Source organism: Teleopsis dalmanni, chromosome 1 (assembly GCF_002237135.1).
Source record: "Teleopsis dalmanni isolate 2A chromosome 1, ASM223713v2, whole genome shotgun sequence".
Classification (NCBI taxonomy): domain Eukaryota; kingdom Metazoa; phylum Arthropoda; class Insecta; order Diptera; family Diopsidae; genus Teleopsis; species Teleopsis dalmanni.
The window spans coordinates 107,151,703-107,174,420 of record NC_051846.1 but is presented as its reverse complement, the minus strand read 5'-3'; the positions used below and the strand labels follow the sequence as shown (position 1 = coordinate 107,174,420).

The following is a 22,718-nucleotide window of genomic DNA, read 5'->3' as shown; positions in this document are numbered from 1 at the left end:
CGTGCAAACCAACACAAAGCAATGATGTTCAGCCAACACAAAGCAATGATGTACGTGAACTGAGTGTCGTTTCTGGAAGGAACGTCGTTGTAAAGGGACGCAACTATTGATATATTTTTCAATATATGTTATATATAGTTAAATAAAGCATTTAGGTAGGATAAAATATATGACTTAAGAATGTAAAAATTTTAAAAATATACTGTTTTTCTTAATACCATAATATTATTATATAATTTGTAATAAGAATTAAAGATGTAATTGTAGTAGACTATTTAATGGAAATAATAACTAATAACATCCGGAAGTGCTATTACTTCCGGATTACTTTATTCGCAGCCGGAAGCTAAATTATCATTAAGGTGATAAATTATATTTTATTTGCTCATTTAGCAGATTTAAATGATCATTTATGGTCTATAAATGACCTAATTTAACCAAATTTATTTCTCATTTAGGTTTTTAGAAATGGTAATGCTGCATATGAAAATGAAACGAAATAAAAATTAAAACAAATTTCAAGCGATTATTTAATTGTCAAAGTTTAAACAATTCAGATTTGCGAAAAATGATCTTTTTGCTTTGAATTTAGTTTGCATAGTAAAAAGTTTATTCATAGCTTCATGATTTTTTTTACTTTCATTAATAATATTTTTAGTTTTAAATTGAACGAACAGCGTCCTTTTAACCAAATTAAAGCGAGTTTCTTTAATTATTTCGGCTTATCCATTTTGAATTCAAAATTCTCTCGCTTTTTCATTAACAAAACATATGATACAGCAACTTCCTAATGATAATTTATACTATCTCTCAGGATATTTTTTAAATGATCATTTGAGGCTGCTTAATAATAATTAAGCGCGTTCGTCTGTCAATGCTATAAGGAAAGCACTCAAATTCATTACATTGATTCTATTATTGATTTAAATATTATACTCAATATATTTTAATAATATGTTTTTTATTTTAAATTATATCTAATTAATATATTTCACATATTTTACAAGTATTTACTATAATATAATTCAATATAACAAAAAAATGTTGTTTTTTATGTATTGAATGTATAAATCAACGATTGAAATATGAATATCTTGTTATTTTGAATATATTTTTTTTTTGTCATTTTCAGGTGCGCCAAATTATCCCCGTGGATAAATCGGAACAAAATGAAACCATTTTTTCATCCACGAATTTTGTATAAATATTTTGTCGTGTCCATGACCTATTTCAATGCTTAATGTGACAGGTCATTGCATTGTAGACAAAACAAATGTGACATAATTTATTAAATGCACTTTTGTTGAACTGTCGCTTTGACTTTGATCATGTTACATTTTTGATGCATTTGACTCATGCAGTTACAAATGCGTGACATGCGCAATCTAGCGGGTACAAACATTTCTGAAGATGCACTTTCAACTCTGTGGGCACAACGCTTGCCCAGCAACGTTAGATGCATTTTGACTGCATGCAACGCTGGCAGTTTGGAAAGCATGGCAGAATTAGCTGACAGAATCATGGACAATTTACCAACACCACAGTTCGTTATGGCTACAACAACTGGTACTCATTTTAATCAATCGTCATCGCCGTTAGAAGCGCGAGTACTTGCATTACAGACAGCAGTACAGCAAATTATAAGCAGCCTGGGTGAGTTAACGATGCAGTTAAAATCTAGCAGTCGTGGTAGAAGTACGGACCGTCGTCACGAAAAAAGAGATCGCAGGCACAGCAATATGAGAAACAAAGTATGCAGTTACCATACACAATTTGGGTCCAGGGCGTTTAAATGCACTCCACCATGTGAATTCAGTAAGGCAGCTGGAAATCACAGCTCAACACCATCAGCGGAAAACTAAAAACGTTATCGCAAACAAGTGCGGCATGCGATAACGAACCCCCCTGCTGCACGATCGAGATCCGTCTCCACGTCTTTGACAAACTAAACGAATTGAACTTCTTAGTCGACACAGGTTCAGTTGTCTAAGTTGTGCCAGTAACTCTCATCAATAGTAAACCAAATCCAATTACAAGTAAAGACGTCAGATTATATGCAGTGAACAACACAACAATAAATACATTTGGAGTAAAAAGGTTGAAAGTTGACCTAGGTCCTCGCCGTGAATTTTGTTGGAGCTTCATCATAGCCGACGTAAAATCACCGATCATAGGAGCAGATTTTTTATCTAGATTTGGTTTCATACTAGACATAAAAAAAAAGCTAATTGATCCGCTAACAACGTTAAATGTGGTTGGTGCAATCAGAAAAGTCACCACACACTCGATCTCAACGCTGCACAAAAATAGCAATCTCTTCACAATAATCAATAAATACATTGACCTAGCTAATCCCAACTCGTATCGCCTTCCGAAAAACTCGCAGGTTGATCACCGTATAGAAACGAATTGTCAACCGATAGCCGAGAAGCCGAGGCGTTATGCAGGTGAGAAATTAACAGCCATAAAGAACGAATTCAGCACATTGCTTGAACAAGGAATAGTGCGACCATCTGATAGGCAATGGTCCAGTCCTGTTCATCTAGGGAAAAAGAAAACCGGCTGTTGGAGAGCGTGTGGAGACTTCCGCAGACTAAATGCACATACTAAACCAGACAAATACCCAATACCGTTCCTGGATCAAATTTCTGAGAGACTTTTTGGCGCCTGTAAATTCTCAAAAATCGATATCAACAAAGCGTATTATAATATACCAATGGCCTCAGAAGACATCTGTAAAACTGCAGTAAGCACTCCACTAGGTATGTTCGAATTCGTTGTTATGCCATTTGGTCTCAAAAACGCAACACAAACGTTTCAAAGACATATGGATTCGTTATTCAGAAATATTCCTTTCGTTTTCTGTTATCTCAATGACATATTGGTTTTTTCTCGAAACATGCCAGAACATGAAAAAACGTGAAAACATGAAAAACACGTAGAAATTGTGCTAAATAAGCTACAGGAAGCACATCTTGGCGTTAATATTGCTAAATGCTAGTTCGGTGTTGATGAATTGCAGTTCTTGAGTTATCATTTGTCAGCAAGTGGCATGAATCCCCCAGCAGAGCATGTAGAAGCCATTCAAAATTATGTTCGATCCAAGACAATACATGAAATTCGTCAATTTCTTGAAGTTGTCAATTATTATCGTAAGTACATTCCTCGAGCGGCACAGCTACAAGCACCCCTAAGTAGCAGACACACTCTCGCGGATCAACTCGATAGCCATGCCAGAAACTTGCAGCCTAGAGCGGATAAGCAAGCACCAGGAAGATGATGAAGAACGAAAACAGTTGTTGTCCACAGGCACGAAATTGCAACTGAAGAAATTGCAGTTGCAATCGAACTTGGGGACATACTGTGATGTCACCATGGGCCAGTTAAAACCATTTATATCCAAATCTTTACGCAAAGAGGTATTCAACTTAGTGCATTCTTTGGCACATACTGGTTCCAGATCCACAGCACGACAACTCGCATCAAAATACGTGTGGCCATCAATGCGCAAAGACATAAACACTTGGGTTCGACAGTGTAAGGGTTGTCAGCAGTCCAAAATCAATAGGCACAACAGAATGAAGCCAACCGAATTTCCAAAAACCGATCAGCGATTCGACCATGTCCATCTGGATTTAATTACATTACCAGAATGTCAGGGTTATAGATACGCATTAACCATGATTGACAGGTTTAGTCGATGGCCAGAAGTGACACCCTTAAAAGACATGACCGCAGATACAGTAGCCGTAAATTTCTATGCAACCTGGGTATCCCGGTTTGGTGCGCCGAAAGTAATAACAACAGACCAGGGAACACAATTCGAAGCAGATCTGTTCCGAGCTTTGACTGACCTGTTAGGAACCAAACGAATCCGCACTACGCCTTATCATTCACCAGCGAATGGGATGGTAGAGAGGTTCCACCGTACGTTAAAAGCAGCACTAATGGCAAGACCGAAACATACATGGCTGTAATTACTCCTATCAGTTCTTTTAGGGTTACGAGTATCAGTGAAGGAAGACATAGGAGCATTTGCTGGAGAGATGATTTATGGTATCAACCTCCGTCTGCCTGGAGAATTCTTTGAACATAAAACCCAATCAACTTCGTCAACGCCTCCTAATCAATCAAATTTTCTAAATAAATTTCGTGAATATTTGCGTGAAGTGCGACCAACGCCAGCAGCACATCATAGCAACAGGCCAATTTTCATACATAAAGAACTCAACAATTGCTCACACGTTTTTCTGCGTTCAGATCACATCAGAAAACCACTAGAACCACCATATACAGGACCGTATGAAGTATTGAACAAAATAACTGAACGAGTGTTCACAATTGAAGTAGGTGACAAAAAGTTGAACGTTTCAATCGAAAGATTGAAGCCAGCGTTCCTGGAAAATACAGATGTTCCAGCAGAACCGAAGTTGTTAGAAATCTTGGTAGACAATCCTAGGCCAAAGCATGACACACCACCAGCAAGAAGCACGCAGAAAAAAGTTACGTTCGCGGAAGACCCGCTTCAATTAAACAACAGTCCATTGCAGTCAGACGCCATAGACAAAAAGAAGGTCACACTCACACGTAGTCTTCATCACAATCCTTCGGCTATCGTCTAAGAAGGGAGTACTGTGGCGGATGTGGCAACCACAGATAATTATTAAGACACGGAAAGCACAATGGCAACGTTGTAACTTCACAAGCAAAAGTCATATAAAAGCAGAACACAAGTAGGCATCACTCTCTTTTGCATTCGAGCCGTCAGCGAACAAGGACACAAGGAGTTATAGTGGAACAAATAAACCACATATGTATGATTAAACACTTATTATGAACATGTTAGAATCATTTTTGTATATTAAAATATTAATGATAAGAAGTAATCTGTGGCAGTATCACATAAAGATGAGAAAACACAAAAACATGGTGGCAGCATTACTAAAAGACAAGAATACATAATACATGATGGCAGCAAGCGAGGCTTGCTATAGTTTGGTTTTTCGGTGACAGCGCTCTTTTCATTAAGAATAAAATATTAGACAGCAGCAGTTTTATCCGTGAGCTTATGTATTTAAATTATTTTGATTGTAATAATTGCGTAATAGAAAGCTTTTCATAGTTAATCAAAAACTGCAAACTCAACTAAAAACATAATCTACATTATTCGACTATAAAGCGAAGTGCAAATACTTACTGTTATAAGAATAAGTTGTATAATCTTTTAATTGTTTTCTTAGCTTCATTAATTGAATAAAAATAAATATTGTGTAAACATAAACGAAATAGCATTCACATAAAAACCCAAATACTGATTGGTTATTTCTAGTACTTAAGAAATACAAATCTTTGTTAGTATATAAGTCTTAAACGGTATAAATACCGGAACATTTTACTAAATAAATTAGACTTAATTCTAAATTTAAAGCATACACTTGTCTTTTGAATTACTGATCTCAAGTTCTGTGCGGCTTACTAAGCTGATGAGAACACTATTCTATACGGTATAACTGCTGGAGAGCTAAGACAATATTCAAAATCCTTTTCAACTATACCTCGACATTTGTTCAAAGCATACCTACATCATTATATGTCGACGATACTTTCATTACATGCCGATTACTTTCATAACATGGCGTTATTTTAATACAATCAGCTGTTCTTTGTTTTTGTCGTCAGTACAAAGAAATTTGAATATCAAAATGTACATAAAATGCTTAAAAAGAGCATAAAAAATCAAATTATAGACGCAAAATTTTGCGTTTTCGGATTTCGTTAGACACTGAAAATGGGAAATAAATAAGTCATATGTATATTTTTATTTCGCATAGCCTATTTTAACTTACTTTTGAAAATTTAAATGTTTGTTTACAAACAAAACCATCTGCAAATGTTAGTGATGCCAATTTTAAATTCACAGTTTGTGATGCCATTCGGTGAAATTAATCTTTTTTGTGATGCTATTTGCTTGAATTTTGTATTATTTTTCAACACTGTAAAAAACCATATATTCACACAAATTTGTATAATAGGCAGGGGTTGCACAAAGTTTATTTTTATTCAGTGCATTTTGTTGTTGCTCACATAAGTACATCCGCACATAACCCGATAACCAGTGCTCCATGAACACCCTAATTATAAAAAATGTTGACATCTGTTTTTGAAAAGAGCCAGTACAGATTTGAGATAAAGTATAGTAAATTGAGATAAAGTAAATTGAAATTTCCTAGGGATTTTTTTGCACTGTACATATGAAAATATTTATATATTTATTTATTGTATTTATTTATTATTTTTGGTTAAAAGTTTTCAAATTTATTTATTAAACATCTTATAAAATTTTCACAATGGTAACACCTTATTTACTTAATTTTTATATAATATACCCTATTCGAAATTCTGGTAAATACCAATATTTACTGCCATACCCATATAATTTACTATTTCCTTCAATTTACTATTAATTTAATTGAACTCACACACGGCCGTAGTGAGATAAATATTATTATTTGTTAAAAAGTAGAGTTGCAACCATTACGACAAGAAAAGGCTATGCAAGTTGGAAAAGACAACAAAATAACATTAGTTTTGATGTATGAAGTACAAATTAATTAAAGAATTATGAAAAAACGATTCTATAGTAAAAAATGGAACTCATGAATTGGAACCATGAACTAAGTATTGAAAAACGCAATCACATGTGCATTCAACAGCTTTTAAAAAAGCGATAAATAATCTCTTGTGAAACTTCATTGCAAATTTCAACAAATATTCCAGTTATGTCAAAAATTTTTAAATAATATATGTAATAAAATTAAAAAGTTTCAGACTTTGGAAAATATGGAAATAAAACATTATAAAACTAATCAAAATTGTGGAAATTAAATATTTTAAAAGTATGCAAAATTGTGAAAAATAAATATTTTAAAAATAAAAATACGATAACATAACATTTGACAGACTACAATAGTGATGTCAATATCTCGCTTAACGCCTATATTAGACAACTTGTTATATTTTGCCATACTTAATACACCTATTATTAATTATGCAGCATAATTTAGTTAAGGCTGCAGAATAAAGAAATTAAAAATAAAGACGCATCATGCACTGGAAGACCAATTGTCAAAAATGATAATAAAATCATTGAAATTGATAAAATCGACGTGTTGTTGTCATGTGAGCACTGTTTCGGTGGCCCAAAAGCTAAAGATTGCACAAAAAACTATTCCACGCTTGGAACGATTTGAATAAGGCTGGATAAAAAAAAAAGCTCAATGTATAGATACCACGTGTTCATAACCTTTACGCGGTAAGCACCTTCACGTGATGTAGAGGGTTAGCCACAACTCGGACTATACTAATGGATATACACAGTCATTTTGCACCTGTGTGATGACGAATATTCATTGTGTTTCTGGAACGAGGTATACAACCACGATCTACCTTTTGGTTTAAGGTAGTTTGTGTTGCCATGTAGTTTACGTTTTACGTAATTGTGTTTTAGCTTGTTTTATGTAGTAATTTACTGTTTTTCTGTGTAGTTTTATGTGGACTGAATGGCATGGTCCGAATGACTATTTTAACATCTAAGCGTTTTGGGGAGTAGGTGGATTTTTCGCATTTTGGTGCTACAGAGTAAGTTCGTCAATCGATTGGCCTTTAATAGAAGTGTAGTTGTTCGTGTGATCGATGATCTTAAAACAGTTAGGTTATGTTTCTGCTGCTTTGGCCTTTAATAGAAGTGTAGTTGTTCGTGTGATCGATGATCTTAAAACAGTTAGGTTATGTTTCTGCTGCTTTGAAGTGTGATGAAGGAAAACACCTTGACTGAAAGTACGAAAGGTTATACTTCTGTCTTTGTTCATAGATTTAATTCTTAACTTGGAAAGTGCTACAGCGGATTGTAGAAGGTTCTTTACTCCACAAAGTCTTTGCCGTTGACGATGCATCCTGGAATATACTCGATCAGAGTGGAGGAAGAGTAGCGTACAGTTTCAGTCACATTAAGCTGTTTCTGAAAGAAAGCAACATATCAAACGAGGGGCAAACATACTCCAGGTCACAAGGACGGAGGGACATAATGTTGAGCACATGGTCCCACAAGCAATATCAACGTCTTCTGTGAATATATGTGAGCCACAAACCACGCCATCCACCAGGTGCGACCACCTGTAGGTAGAGCATTCTCGACTTCAGGCATGCGCCGAAAAGAAAGATGCCCACAAAGAGCTGGGCTTCAGAAGAAAGTCGAAGACTCTTATGAAATAATCCAATGAAATGAGCAATATAGGGGTGCTACAAGCGAATCTAAACCATGCGAAAGAAGCTTAGGCTACTTTGTGCAGGACCTTCGTCATAAAAGAGCTGCCATAGCGCTCATTTAAGAGTGTCGGTGTGTATATAAGAGGCCTTCAGTATCAATCAAGTAAGTTGATAAATAAACTTGATATAGACTCACCTAGAACTGCTATACTAATAAACAAAAATTTTAACTGTATTTTAATTCCAGATTTTATTCAGAGGTTATCATCATAAGGACGGCCTATTTTTCTGGTGATGCAGGTGAAGCACCACCCGAAGCAATTGAAACTTGGAAAGTCTTTGCAAATCTAATAATTTACAATTTATAATGGATTGTGTCATCAACGTGCACCACACCTTATGGGGTAACACTAACACTAACACTAATTATATTGAACAATGGTTCTGAAGCTATTTTTATTAATGACAATAGAAGAGAAATTCTTGACCATACTTTTTCTATTTAATTTATCTCCAATTATGTTGGTAATTGGAGGGCCTCAAAAGTTTCTCTATCTGACCATTAGGGTTAGATTATACTTGAAAATTCAATAACATATCAGCCAAGAAGTCTTCAGACTATCCTTAGCTAGTAAGAAGGATCAATTACTGAATTCAATCAGTCATATTGATGAACTCGAACAGCATACCAAATAAACTCTGTATCTCCCAAGCGCATAAAAATGCATGTAAAGTTGCACCGCGCACACCCAAACAGGATGTTTCATGGTGGAATAAAAAGCTCGATGATATGCGCAAAGAAGTTAGAAAGTTTTTTAATGTAGTTAATCGATGAAGGGTATGGGTAGACTATAAAATATTTCGGACTGCGTACAACAATGAGACTAGAAAATCTAAACGGAGGTTTTGGAAAACTTTCTGTAACAGTGTTGAGAACACTCTACAAATGATTTGCCTTCACAAGGTGTTGAGAAAGTCGCTTACAAATAACATTGGTCTCTACACAGCGAATGGCGGTGAAACATTTGCAATATTTTTTATGTGTGCATTTTCCAGGATCGATCTTATGTGATGCATCCATGGATAGGCGCACCTTAAACTATGAACAATCAGACAAACAACTGAGACTTACTTTTCTTATCTGGACTTACTTTTGATGATAGAATGAGATTGGCAGTAAATTTTTTCAGTCCCTTTAAGTCCCCAAGAGGTGATGGTGTCTTTCTGGCAAGCCTATGCTGGATGTATATGGCTAAATCTAAAAGAGAAATTAACGTGGTATTTATACCACAAAATGGTAATGGATTAAGTGATGGCAGTAGTTTATCTGAAATTATGGTAGGACACATTTGGCGCATTTTGGCGTGATGCTAAGATGAGTGTCTCTCCATAAATCGGGAAAAAATACTGTTGTTGTTCTTTTCACACATAAACATAAATTAGACGTAGGCCCTGTACGTTTAGGAAACAGTACTATTCCTCTGTCTAGTGAAGTTAAGTACTTAGGAGTCGGCCTTGATGATAAACTCACGTGAAATATATACTTAAATAAAGTATACACCAAAGCACTAAGGGCTTTATAGACAACGCCGTCCTATATACGTAAAACTTGGGGTCTCAACCTGAAGATGATACTTTCGATATATCTGGCAATAGCACGTTCTATCATGACATATGGTTGCCTAGTCTGGTGGCAAAAGTTTACACAGGCTGGAACTATTACTGTTTGCACTAAGCTTCAGAGATTTGCGTGTCTCTTAATGACTGGTATTATGATGACTAGTCCAAATGTACCACTTGCGGCTATATTTGGGTAGACACCTCTGCACATACATATTCAATCAATTTATCTTATCAAAAACCTTAAGACATGGGAAATTTCAAACTTCATCCAGAATCTTTGTGTGCCCTCTTAAATTACCTGTCTTGAGATTACATAGATAAGGAGACATTAGTGCGGCACTGGTCGCATTCCTTTAAACCGTAGGGTGTAATGAAGTGAGTTCAGTAAGCATTGTCGGGGTTTCTGTGAGGAACGATCTCATTACTCCCGTCGTTGATCTTCCATCTTCTGGTGAAGGGTACCATATTTGTTTTGTTACACTTATCTTCTTTCTTCTGGTGAAGGGTACCATATTTGTTTTGTTCGGATTAATCAAGAGCTTGTAACGATTAAAATTTTTGGCAATTTAATTGTTACAACATCGTGGGTTCCGCAGTCCAACAACAAAGCTCCAATATCCAGAATACCTTGAGCTGATATAGCACCATATTTTGCCAGTACATCTTCATGTTTGTTGCTTATAACTTCTGCTTATAATTGCATAAAGTAAGTTACTTTTGGTAAAGTTTGGTCAGTATACTTCATTACTTTCATTGCCGATGCAATGGATGCACCTTGACGAACAAAATTTACAGGATTGAATTTAACAATTGGTTCCAACAAAGCAATAACCTCTCGCTATACAGCATCACCACACGCTATACCAAACCGCAACAGCCCACCCCGCAACAACAGAACTCCAGCACTGGAAGTGATAGTCATATTTTACTATAGTCCACACACTATTTTTTTATTTAAATTGATTAATATATTTATTATAATTATAATTATTTGATTAAATTGTAATTTATCTTTAAAAAAAAAAACCACATTGTAAAAATAGAAATAATCAAAACAAAATTAGAGAAAATAAGAAATGTCATTGTCATGTGCTTTGTACATTTTCGGTTGATCGTAAAAATGTTGCAGCGGATAATAAAAGGAAAAAAAAGCTGTGAGTGCAGTTTAAAGCTTTCAGAAGCCTGGAAAGAAAACAACAGAATACCTGATGAGGGGAAATGTTGAGGGCATTGACCGAACAACGGCTAGCGAAAAAGTCCGCTCGACGCAGTTAGAAAAAAGGAGAATAAAAGGCGCAGGCGAAGGAGTTTCTGTCTCTTGGCTCGTGTTTATGTTGAACGCAACGCATCGTACCCGTGACGTTAATTACCTGGTTTTTTTTTTTAAAAAAATAAAAAGTTTTTCTTTGCATTGCAAGTAGCGGGTTTGTGTTAATAGATCAGATACAAAGCGCTTAAGTGATTTTTTTATAAAAATTAAAACTATTTTAATATAAAATTAACAAGTTGAAATAAAATTATCAAAATTGTGTAATTTTTTTTTGTAATATATAAAGGAACAAAAATTGAAATAGTTTATCAACACGGCGCGAAGCGGGATAATATTGTTAATAGACACAGTACAAAAGAAATAATTGACGGCTTTAACAGTGGTCAATTAAAAGATTTTGTACTCGTGCTAGTTCGTACGTATAAACGTGTTGACACCACAAGCAAAAGACGTGGCGCGGCTTGGGTGTCTCTCTCCCCGATACGTGGCAAAGCATAAATTGATCGGTGTTTCTTTATACTCATCGCTGGACGTTGTAAGCAGTTGGATATTACGCCCTGATGTACCAGAAAGGGTAAGACTTATCTATAAAATGCAGTGCAGGTTTTCGCGTAAGTAACTTCAATGTATAAGCGCAAATTTACAAGTTGTTTTATTTAAATCGAACGAATCGCTTCAAAATTAACAAATTCCAAATTGTATAATTGAATATCTACAAATTTTATTCATTTAAATGGAAATGAGAAAAGTAACAACAATGCAGTCACAATCGTAAAGGCTTCAAGTTAAGCGCATAGGAGTATAAACTTTCTAAACTCAACAAGCTCATGAATTATTAGTTTTTATGAAATAGAATTTATGTAAAAAAAAAATGTATCTTTGTAAAATTGAACTTAAGAAACTGAAAACAAGATATTTGTAAAAAAAAAAAAAAATGTATTCTGTTATATGCAAACATAATCTTAATTAATTATAAAGTGTAACATAAAGAATTTAATTACTTAATCCACATTTAAGGAATGTAAAAAAATATTACATAAAATTCTAAGTAAAATACCAAAGTAATCTACGCTTAATAGAAATTTTTCTTCCCTTATATTTTTATTTGAAAATATTTTATGAATTTTTATAAATGTTGTTGTATTTAAGTGAACACGAAATTGCATTTATAAAACTTTAAACTTAAAATATGATTAATTAATTTTGTTTTTTTTTTTTTAAAATTGAAAACAGTTAAATATTATTTGCTTATTATTATCTACGAGTATTTGTAAAGATATTATTTGATAATTTGTTTTTCCTTTAAAATACATTTATTGTTATACGTATATTACAAATTGTTCAATAAAGAAAAAAACTTGAATTCTAAAATAATTAATTTGTTGTACGGCATCTTACTTCACGACGGTGGAAATTAAATTAGTTGAACGCTGGGTCCCCCCGAATATAAATTTTCTTGTAAGACCTTGGACTAGGCTGAGAACTACCCCGGCTAGGAAAAATTAGGTTCATTACAAGTTATTTTTCCTGACCCCATTCTTGAATGATGTCAAGCTTTAGGTTAATCTCTTTACCCCATTTCAAAGGCTATCGTCTTGTATTTCAGCATGTTAAGAATTCATATGATCTCTCTATGTATATCTTCATTGACCATATATTCTTTAATTGATCTGAATGTTACATTGTCAAAAGCTCTTGTAACATCAACTGATGTACAGAGAGTTATTTGTTTACCATCTAAAACCTTATTGTTTTTATTTGTGTTAGCGTTCGTCCAATTATCAGGCATCATGCTGTAACGACACTTTTTGGTGCGTTCAAAAAAATGTTTCGCTGGGGTATCCTCAGCCGTTGTCCAGAGTCGTCAACAATAAATTTATATTCGCGGGGACAGGACTTCTCAAAATAAAAGTACGGCGGTTAAATTTTCAATGCAGATTTATTTAAAATTTTAATAATTCATTAAAATAATATGTAATAAAGAAAAGAATTCAATTAAAAGTAACTAGATAAACCTTAAGATTAACAATTTGTACAATTTTCAATGATTTATATAAGATAGCTTTATATAGATTTATTATTTCTCCAATCGTATTTCCATAACTTGAGATTTTAAACGCATGCAAATTTTGAATGTATTTTCTTCGTCGTATTTCAAAGAGGTTGGTTAAATTTACTTAGATATGACTTGAGATGTTTCCTTGTGACCAGCTGTATTTGGAAGCTGTCCCTGTAGAGTTCACAGTGGTGGCTGATCCGGTTTCGTGGTTGTACCTTAGTATAATTTCGGTGATTATCCTGCTCGATGAGTACCTACTGGACGAAACGCGGTTAGTGAATGTATATATATCTTGTTATATTGAATACATATATAAAGTGTCTCCGCGTCTGGACTTAAAACCGCCCATTCACTCGTAAACAATTATATATATATTTTAATAGATCATACACTAGGCTTAAAACCGTCACTGTGTCAGACAATTTTTTTAATATTTATTTATTTTATATGTTGACATACAATGCCACCGAGTGATCATACAAGACACACTCAATTCTTAGAAAATTGCGCCGCCTTTTATACGCATCCGCCGGAGCTTTCTTCTAGCGTATTTTTTAAATTTTCCGTTGGTTTACCTGCTGGGTTTTGCCAGGTAAACCGCTGTACTTATGATCTCGTCGTGTAGCTGCTGCGCTTTTGTGTTTTGTTTTGCCAGTTTATCCTCATTAATAAATTTTAATTTATTATATTTTTTTTTAAATTATTTATAATTTAATTATTTTTTTTTTTTTTTTATATATAAATTTATTTTATTTGATTAAATAAATTTTATAAGAGTAACTAGCTAACAATATAATAAGCTAACAAACAATTTTAATCAACAATTATAAAGAATTTAATCAGAAATCACGCAAGTTTATTTATCACGCATTTCGGACAGTTTGCGACCAAAGATCACAAGGTTTTAGACGCTTAAGGCGACGTGTTGGCTCTATTGACGCCAGTTCGTTAGCTTCATCATTCGGATGAGAGTACAGTCGCTGCAGGTGCATTCTTGCATTTCGCTGTATTTCTTCCACCACCGTATTTATCCCTAGATCACGATGCAGATCAGAGTTCCTTACGTACCATGGTGCATTTGCCACACCCTTTAATATAACGTTTTGGAATTTTTGTATGGTTTAATTTAATTATGAAAAATAATTTATTAATAAATTATTTAAATAAATTTGCGGGGATGAACAAATAAGGTATATATTTATTATTTTATTAAGATATATTTCTCTATTTATTACAAATTTATTTTCTCCTAATTTCAGATTGCTTCACGTGTTGTAGTTGCGTGCAGGCTGGGTGGCTTTTTGGTACGTAGTTTCTAATAACTATGTTAAATAATAATTTCGCTATTTTAATTTCAGATTTCTTCGAAATTTATTTAAATTTATGTAGGTTGGAAATTTGTGCAAAATTTCCATCCTTACAATGCTTATTTCAAGAATTATCCTAAATATTTCTGTTAACAAATGTGTTTATGTATATATCAACGCTTATTTGAAGAACTTACGGTTGTATATTGTTGATACCAGATGATTTAAATGGGTTAAAAGTGAAGATGGCCCATTTAATTTAATAGACTGTGAAGATTTTACGAGTTTTCTCCGTGTAACCACCTAGAAACAACTATCCTCGGTGGTTTCCCTAGCTTAGAAAATTAGTGTTAAGCAATAGCTGCCTGTTTCTCCAAGGCTTGCCGTAAAGCTTTCATCAGCCTTCTTTAGTGAAGATAGGCCGTTTGACTTATCACCTCGCAGTGCCCTTTCCATAATTTCCTCTTTGATTTCCTCAATTTTTTTATTATAAGCAGTTAAGGCACTTTTGTACGATAACCAGTTCCTACTGGACTTGGTTCTGTTAGGGAGCTGACGGGTTTTTTTTTGTAAAAAATGTCCAGTTTTCTAATCTACCAGCACAACATCGTCCACATACGTTACTGCTTTTATTCTATTCTAATTAAGTCTTAGAAGCAGTGAATCAATTGTCATTATCCATAAGAGAGGTGTTATGGTAGCCTATATATTTCCATAGCTAAAGAAAAAAAAATATATAGATATTAATTCAAGTAGACATATATATATACATATAACAAATACATGTATGAAAGGACATACCCAACACCGAATATATTCACCACGATGTAAGTAAGCTAGGAGAAATGAGTGGTGAAACCTGATAGAAAAGAGCAGAGTGCTGACAATAATAGAAGGGCGGAGCTTCACGAGAAACAGCAAACAAGACTAGCGGACACGGTAACAGACAAGTTTAACGTAAAAACTACCGATCAAGAGAATAACGGAAGTAGCTGTTAAGAGCCTCGAAAAGTATATATAACTACTATATATATAACTACTCAGTAGATTTACGAGGAGTCGGAAAAAGAAAATTTTTTTTGCTGTGACGGAGACGTGATTACAGTGCTGTGCCCGCAAAATATTTTTTTTCTTTTTAAAACTTGTAACTTTAATTATTAAATTAAATCTAATAAAAACTATATATCAAAGACTTAGTGTTAAAGGCTTGTTATAAAACCACAGCTTTACTTAATATATTAAATTAACTAAAAATAATGTTTCGAAAAGTGTCAGTAAAGAGTCGATTATACTAAACTGAATTTTAAATGTCGTAAATTAATTAAGTTAATTAATGAAAAAGAAAATTTTTTTATTAAATTGAACGGAGACAAATTACAATCTGAAAAATCATTGAAAATCCCGAAGCAACCTCCGAGACTGGACCAGCAACCGTTATCTATATGTCTTCCATCATCAGTATCAGCTCTGTTTTCCACTAGAAGTAATGATCAGCAACAGCCCTGACAGCAGGTCTTCAGGAGTAATACACTCACCACAGATCACACCTTGGTCACAATTTCGGCACTATCACTAACCAATAGTCACAGATAAGTCTATTGTAATAATACAATTAATTTCCCGGTTATTAATGTAAGATAAAAAGATTTTTTTTCTGTTAAAATTTGTCAAATAGATTTATCTGCATTGCACGTATGTTTGATTTACATTTATTAAAATTTTCTTTTAAACCTAATGTTAGTTGTAACGAAGTTTTTTTGTGGCCTAGAGCGTGCATTTGTTGAAATTAAAATTTAATTAATTTTTGCATTTATAAATTCATCGTGAATATAAGAGCGCGCATTTGTTGAAATTAAAATTTAATTAATATTTGCGCTTATAAATTCATCGTGAATATAATTAAAGAAATCGCACTAAAATTTGATACAAACGATCGGAATACACTCGGATTGTAAAGATTTTCTTTGATTACACAATTTTATTATAGTTATTATTAATAATAAACCAAATATTATTTTTACGCAATTGTAGTTAGTATTATATTTGAAACTTGTAATTAGTGAATTTTTTTTTATTAATGATATTAATTTATATAATCAGTTTTTTATTTTATATTTTTAAATTTTGGTGTTGAGTTTAAATTGTATATAGCTTTCATGTGAATAAGAAAAAACAAAAAGAATTGTTCAGGCGTTATGGTGTGTTACAAATGTACACATAGATATATGAAAAGATGAGCAAAAATTAAGAGAGGTAGTAAAGAGGTGAACAGATTTTTTTGTTAAAAATATATAGAGTATCAGGTTGCAGTTGACGTCAACAGCAAATGAGCTGGACAGAAATCAAACTAAAGTAAAATCCAAGAGATTAACGTTTTGTTTTACTAGTTCCGCTCTTAATTTGTGTTAGGTTATGAAAAATTTTAATAAAAAAAATGAAATATGGTGGTAAGCAAACGACCCAATTCTGGAGGAAGATTAACAGTATTTGGTTCAGCCATAAAAAGAATCGATAAGTACAACTACTTGGAATGTCAGCTTAATGAGCAATGGGATAATAGTAAAGAAATACGTATCCGAATTGAAAAAGCAAGGTCGTCTTTTATCAGAATGAAAAACTTGCTGTGTACCCGGGTGCTGTCATTACCGCTTAGAATAAGAATGCTGCGGTGCTATATATTCTCTATACTCCACTACGGGACAGAGGCCAGGACGCTGTCTGTTGCATCGATGAATAAACTCGAGGCTTTTAAAATGTGGTGCTATCGACGTATGCTGAAAATAAGCTGGACAGAAAAAATTATAAATACAACGGTACTTCGGCGTGTCAACAAAGAAATATTAGAAACAGTAAAACACCGTAAGCAGGGTTCAGAAAAACACTGTGCTGTGCACAAAAATGCAAAACACCACGCACAAATGTTGTGCGATTCTAAATAAAATTTCACACCACAAATGTGGTGTGCGAAAATTTTTGTGCACATCTTAAGTGCCACATCTTGTGTGCACGGTAATCAGCCACACTTCTATGTTGATGGATGTGCATGTATCTTATATCGAGAATGACGTGTTTTTTTGCGCTCCAATAGTTTTGTTTTTTTAACTATACACGATGCGTGATTCTTTAAATCTTTTGATTTAAGCGTTTGTGCGAAAGAACTGTGATCACCGTCGGAGATAGTTGGTCACATTCTCGGACACTTATAGTGGCGTTAAAATAATAATTCTTTTAATTTGCTGAGTCAGCACGGTAGTGTTTTGCCGGCTTCTTTTTACTTTTTTGTTGTTGTGGATTTTAATTTTTAATCTCCACTTTGATACTATCAGCTGATCGAACAGTGGATTGTAAATAATTAAATATTTTATTTTAATTTGTGTTATTTAATAAAATTTTGTGCGAAGGAACTGCGGACCTGTATGGTCGCGCTCCTGGACACTGCCAAAATAAAGTATTCCTCTCAAATTATTCCTGATGTTAAATTTACGGTAGTGAATTAATTTTTTATTTGGTGGTTGTTTTATTCTTTTGTTTGTGGAACCTGTTTAAGCAGTGAAACTAAAAAAGCTGTATTTAATCTAAGCTTCAAACCTTTGCTTAGAACATTATTATAAACAAAAGCTTTTTAGTAGCATATACAGTACCCCAGCAGTAAATTGCAATTATACATCCCAGTAGGAATTAAAAACACACCTGAGTAAGTACAATAGTAATTACAAGTAATTATAATGGAAAATTCAGGTAAAACTGTGACGGAGGATGAGGTATCTAATGCGAATGCAATTAAATCGCATAGATCACCAGGCGGTAAAAATGGCCCAGTCGAAAATAAAGGTAATGCCTGCGCCTCAAACGCTAATTTAGCAATTAATTTGCCAGAAACGACGGCAGCGATTCTCAACACAGGGATTTCAGATAGGAGGCTCTCAATAACAGACACAGAGGAGCCTTTTGATAATTTAGAGAGCAAGGTTCAGGCTCTTGTTGGTATTATGAATAGCCAGCGTCATATAAATCAAACAATGAAAGACCTGGTAGCAAGTATATCACAGGAGATTAAAAAAGCTATTGCTAAATATAGAAGCCCAGGCCTGTCAAGGACAACAGTGGACGCGCAGACCCAATGTGGTAACAATGAAGTAAAGAAACGATTAGTAGAGAAGGCTAAAACAGTGAAAAATCAATTGCATCAGATGGCTGCACCTGGTAGTTTGCCAATAGTCAATATTACGAGAAGTGAATCGCAGCCGAAAATAAATGATATACGCAAAACAACGTGGACTAAAGTCACTCGTAACAAGAGCAAAGAAGCACCTGCCAATATAAGAGAGAAGCCCACACGTCCAGAAGCGATAATTGTACAAAAAAAGGGAGAAGCAAGCTATGCCGACATGCTCAAGATGTTAAAGTCGAACTCTGAACTGGCAGATTTGGGTTCAACCGTAAATAAAATACGAAGAACTGCGAAAGGCGAGCTCATGTTGATTCTTAAGCGCGGATAAGTGGACGCAAACAAGCACAAAGGTAACATCGCAGAAGTGCTTCATGATTTCGCTGATATACATGTAGTAAGCCAACAAACCATTGAATGCCGTGACTTAGACGAGACCACAACAGTATCAGACGTTTGTACCGCCATTAGAAGCCAATTCCCTAGTATTGAAAGTATGAAGCCAGAAGCGGTAAAAGTAATTCGCCCCTTACGGTACGGGACACAAAATGCGAGAATCGTTCTTCCCACTCGCGACGCTAAAATTCTAATAAATGCTGGGCGCATTCGGATTGGCTGGGTAGTATGTAGAATTAGAGAGTTCCTACAACCAACTCGATGCTATAAATGTCTAGAATTTGGACACGTTTCAAAATACTGCAAAAATGATACCAATACACACCTATACACACGCAGGAGCGTGCTTTAGGTGTGGTAATATAGGTCATAAAGCCAAATCTTGCGACAAGACACCCAGGTGTCTGCTATGTCCTGCCGATAATAACAATCATGACATGTTAAATAAAATCTGTCCAGTCTATCAAGCCGCTTGTAGGAAATTACATATACATGGTTAAGTGTCTTCAAATCAACTTAAACCACTGTGAAGTTGCGCAAGACCTACTGATGTTAACAGCAAATGATCTAACAGCTGAAGTTCTCTTAATTTCAGAACCGTTTAACGTCCCAGACTGGGATGGTAGGTGGTGCAGAGATCTGAGCGGTAAAGCGGCAATACACATCTATGGCCAAAAAAGCTATGAAATTATTGAAAACAACCAGCATAATGGCTTCGTATACGCAAAATAGATGGTATACATTTTTACAGCTGCTACGTTTCACCTAACGACACCATAGAGGACTTCAATACTATGCTTGATCACCTCGTAGAGAATGCAAAACACAAAACGCCATTAGTGATAGCAGGGGACTTTAATGCATGGTCAACTTCCTGGGGCAGCAGATGTACAAACAGAAGAGGTTTTGCTCTCTTGGAGGCTTTTGCTTCACTAGATATTTTCCTGCTTAACGATGGCATTAGCTATACTTTTGATAATGGCCGTTTCACATCAACCATTGATCTTACATTTGGAAGTAGAAGTATTTGTAAAAACAGTCTATGGAAAGTGGCAGATGTGTACACAGCTAGTGATCATAAATTGATTATATTTGAAATAACACAAGACCGTATAAGTCGAAAACATGAACTTACAAGGAAAGCACAAGCAATTAAATGGAATACTAGTAAATTAGATAAAGCAATGGTTGACCTTCTTGCTGATGAAATAATTCTAACTGGCAGTTCCGCGAATAGTAAGGCTGCAAGCCTAATGCAATCACTTAAAAACATCTGTGATGCATCAATGCCTCGAAGAAATGAAAGAAAGCATCATAGACCTGCACCTTGGTGGAATGAAGAAATTGGAAACCTGCGGACAGAATGTCACAAATTACGCAGAGTTCAACAACGAGCAAAAGGGCATAACAATTTTGAGCAACTTAACTGGCATTATAAGGAAAAGCGGAAAGAGCTCCGTAATTCTATTTTACAAAGCAAAAAGCGGCTGTACAACACCTTGCTAGATGAACTGTCAACTAATCCTTGGGGAAAAGCATACCAAACTGTCAAAAAGATAATGAAGGGAACTTCACCATCAGCTCCTACTAATTTTCGTTTCTTAGAAGAGATCGTACGCAACTTATTCCCACAAGGCTCTGGGATAACACACATACTGACCGATGACGACGTCCAAGTTAATTTAATTACTCCAAGCGAAGTTCTTGAAGCCGCAAAAATCATTAAGGATACGAAAGCACCTGGCGTTGATGGTATCCCAAATGGCGCGCTTAAACAAATCGTATATAGAAGGCCAGAACTGTTTGCGGAAGTATTCTCATTGTGTCTAGTAGAAGGCGTGTTTCCAAAACCGTGGAAAGTACAACGACTAGTCCTTATCCCTAAAAAAGGGAAGCACTTACATGAGCCGTCATCTTACCGACCGTTGTGCATGCTGGATACTACTGAAAAGCTTTTTGAAAAACTTATTGCTACCAGATTGGAACAGTACACAGAAGGACCAAATGGCCTGTCAATATGGCAACATGGTTTCAGGAAAGGCCAGAGTACAATAAATGCTATAGCAAAAGTGCATAATATAGCCCAAAATGCGCTGGATGGAAAAAGATGGAGAGGCGGCAGCAAAGAATACTGTGCTATAATCACGCTGGATATCAAAAATGCTTTTAATTCAGCGGACTGGAACGCAACAATAGAAGCACTAGCAAAACTGGAAATACCGGCATATCTACTTAGAATGATCATAAGCTATTTCAACGACCGCATTCTAATGTATGACACAAACGACGGTGTGAAGACATATTTAGTGTCAGCAGGAGTTCCACAAGGCTCAGTTTTAGGCCCCATTCTCTGGAACGTAATGTATGATGGCGTATTTAATGTAGAAAAACCAGCTGGAGTGCAGTTAATTGGTTACGCTGATGATATTGCAATTGTAGCGGTTGCAAAAACCATCAACGAGCTTGTAATGAAATGTGATAGCACCATCGTAGTGGTCAAACTCTGGCTTGAGTCAATGGGCCTGGAATTATCAGAGCACAAAACCGAAGCAGTTCTTCTAAGTAGTAGAAAAAGAATAGAATTTATTGATATACATGTTGGCGAGCTTTCTATCAAATCAAGCTCGGTAATTAATTATCTGGGTGTCAAAATAGATCAAAGGCTTAACTTCAAGGAACATCTGAAGTCTGCTGGTGACAAAGCAATTAGAATCGGTGCAGCAGTTGCAAGATTAATGCCAAACATTGGTGGTCCAAGATATGCAGGTCGAAGACTACTGGCATCAGTGTCGACTTCAGTAATGATGTATGGCGCACCAATATGGTATCCCGCAGCCTTCCGTTTATCATATACAAGATCTTTGGTGTCAGCTCATAGATTAGCATCATTAAGGGTATGCTGCGCGTTTCGTACAATCTCCGAAGTAGCTATAAACGTCCTTGCTGGACGAATACCAATAGACCTACAGGCTAAAGAAGCTGCAGCTCTGAGAGATCTCAAATCACAAGAGTGTCTTAGCCGAAATTACAAAGATGAGGTACGAAGTCAAATATACGTACAGTGGCAACAACGGTGGATTACATCAACAAAAGGAAGATGGACATACAATCTTATTCCATCAATTGCTGCCTGGACCTCAAGGAAATATGGTGAACCTAATTACTATGTTACACAGTTTCTCACAGGGCATGGTTGTTTCCGAGAATATTTCTTCAAATATAAACATGCTGATGACCCCTTTTGTTTGCATTGTGGTAAAGTGGTAGAAAGCGTTGAGCACATACTGACAACTTGTATACGTTTTACACGTGCTAGAGAAGCATTAGAAAGATTAATGGGTAACCATGTTACATGTCATAGAGTCGTACAATACATGTTGTCCTCTAAAGATGCCTGGGAACAAGTTAATCATATAATTACAGCAATCATGCAACAACTGCGACGAGATGAACGACAACACCAAATGAGAGTAAATGATAATTGAGAAATAGAGCGTTAGTGCTCGCCCTGTCCTAGCGAAGTAATACCTAGCTGGTGGTCCCGCGGGACGTTTTCTAAAGGGCAGTGTTATTTATAGGGGTTAAGGTTTAGTCCGTAGGCGTACTGTGTCGCAAGTTTGGCATATGCAA

The 22,718-nt window shown here is 35.1% G+C and overlaps 1 protein-coding gene across 1 annotated transcript; it reads left to right on the top strand.

Moving 5' to 3' along the window:
- The first annotated feature begins 3,230 nt into the window (after positions 1-3,230).
- Positions 3,231-4,622, top strand: LOC119665314. The gene is made up of 2 exons (XM_038074579.1): positions 3,231-3,927; positions 4,000-4,622. The coding sequence occupies exons 1-2, from the start codon at positions 3,231-3,233 to the stop codon at positions 4,620-4,622; spliced, it is 1,320 nt and encodes a 439-aa protein (XP_037930507.1).
- Positions 4,623-22,718: the final 18,096 nt, after the last annotated feature.

What these genes read in the sequence shown, in the direction of transcription:
- LOC119665314 (XM_038074579.1), top strand. Translation starts at nt 3,231, where the DNA reads ATGCCAGAAACTTGCAGCCTAGAGCGGATAAGCAAGCACCAGGAAGAT. An exon ending in GATGGTAGAGAGGTTCCACC is followed by an intron (nt 3,928 to 3,999) that starts GTACGTTAAAAG and finishes CAGTTCTTTTAG; the next exon opens with GGTTACGAGTATCAGTGAAG.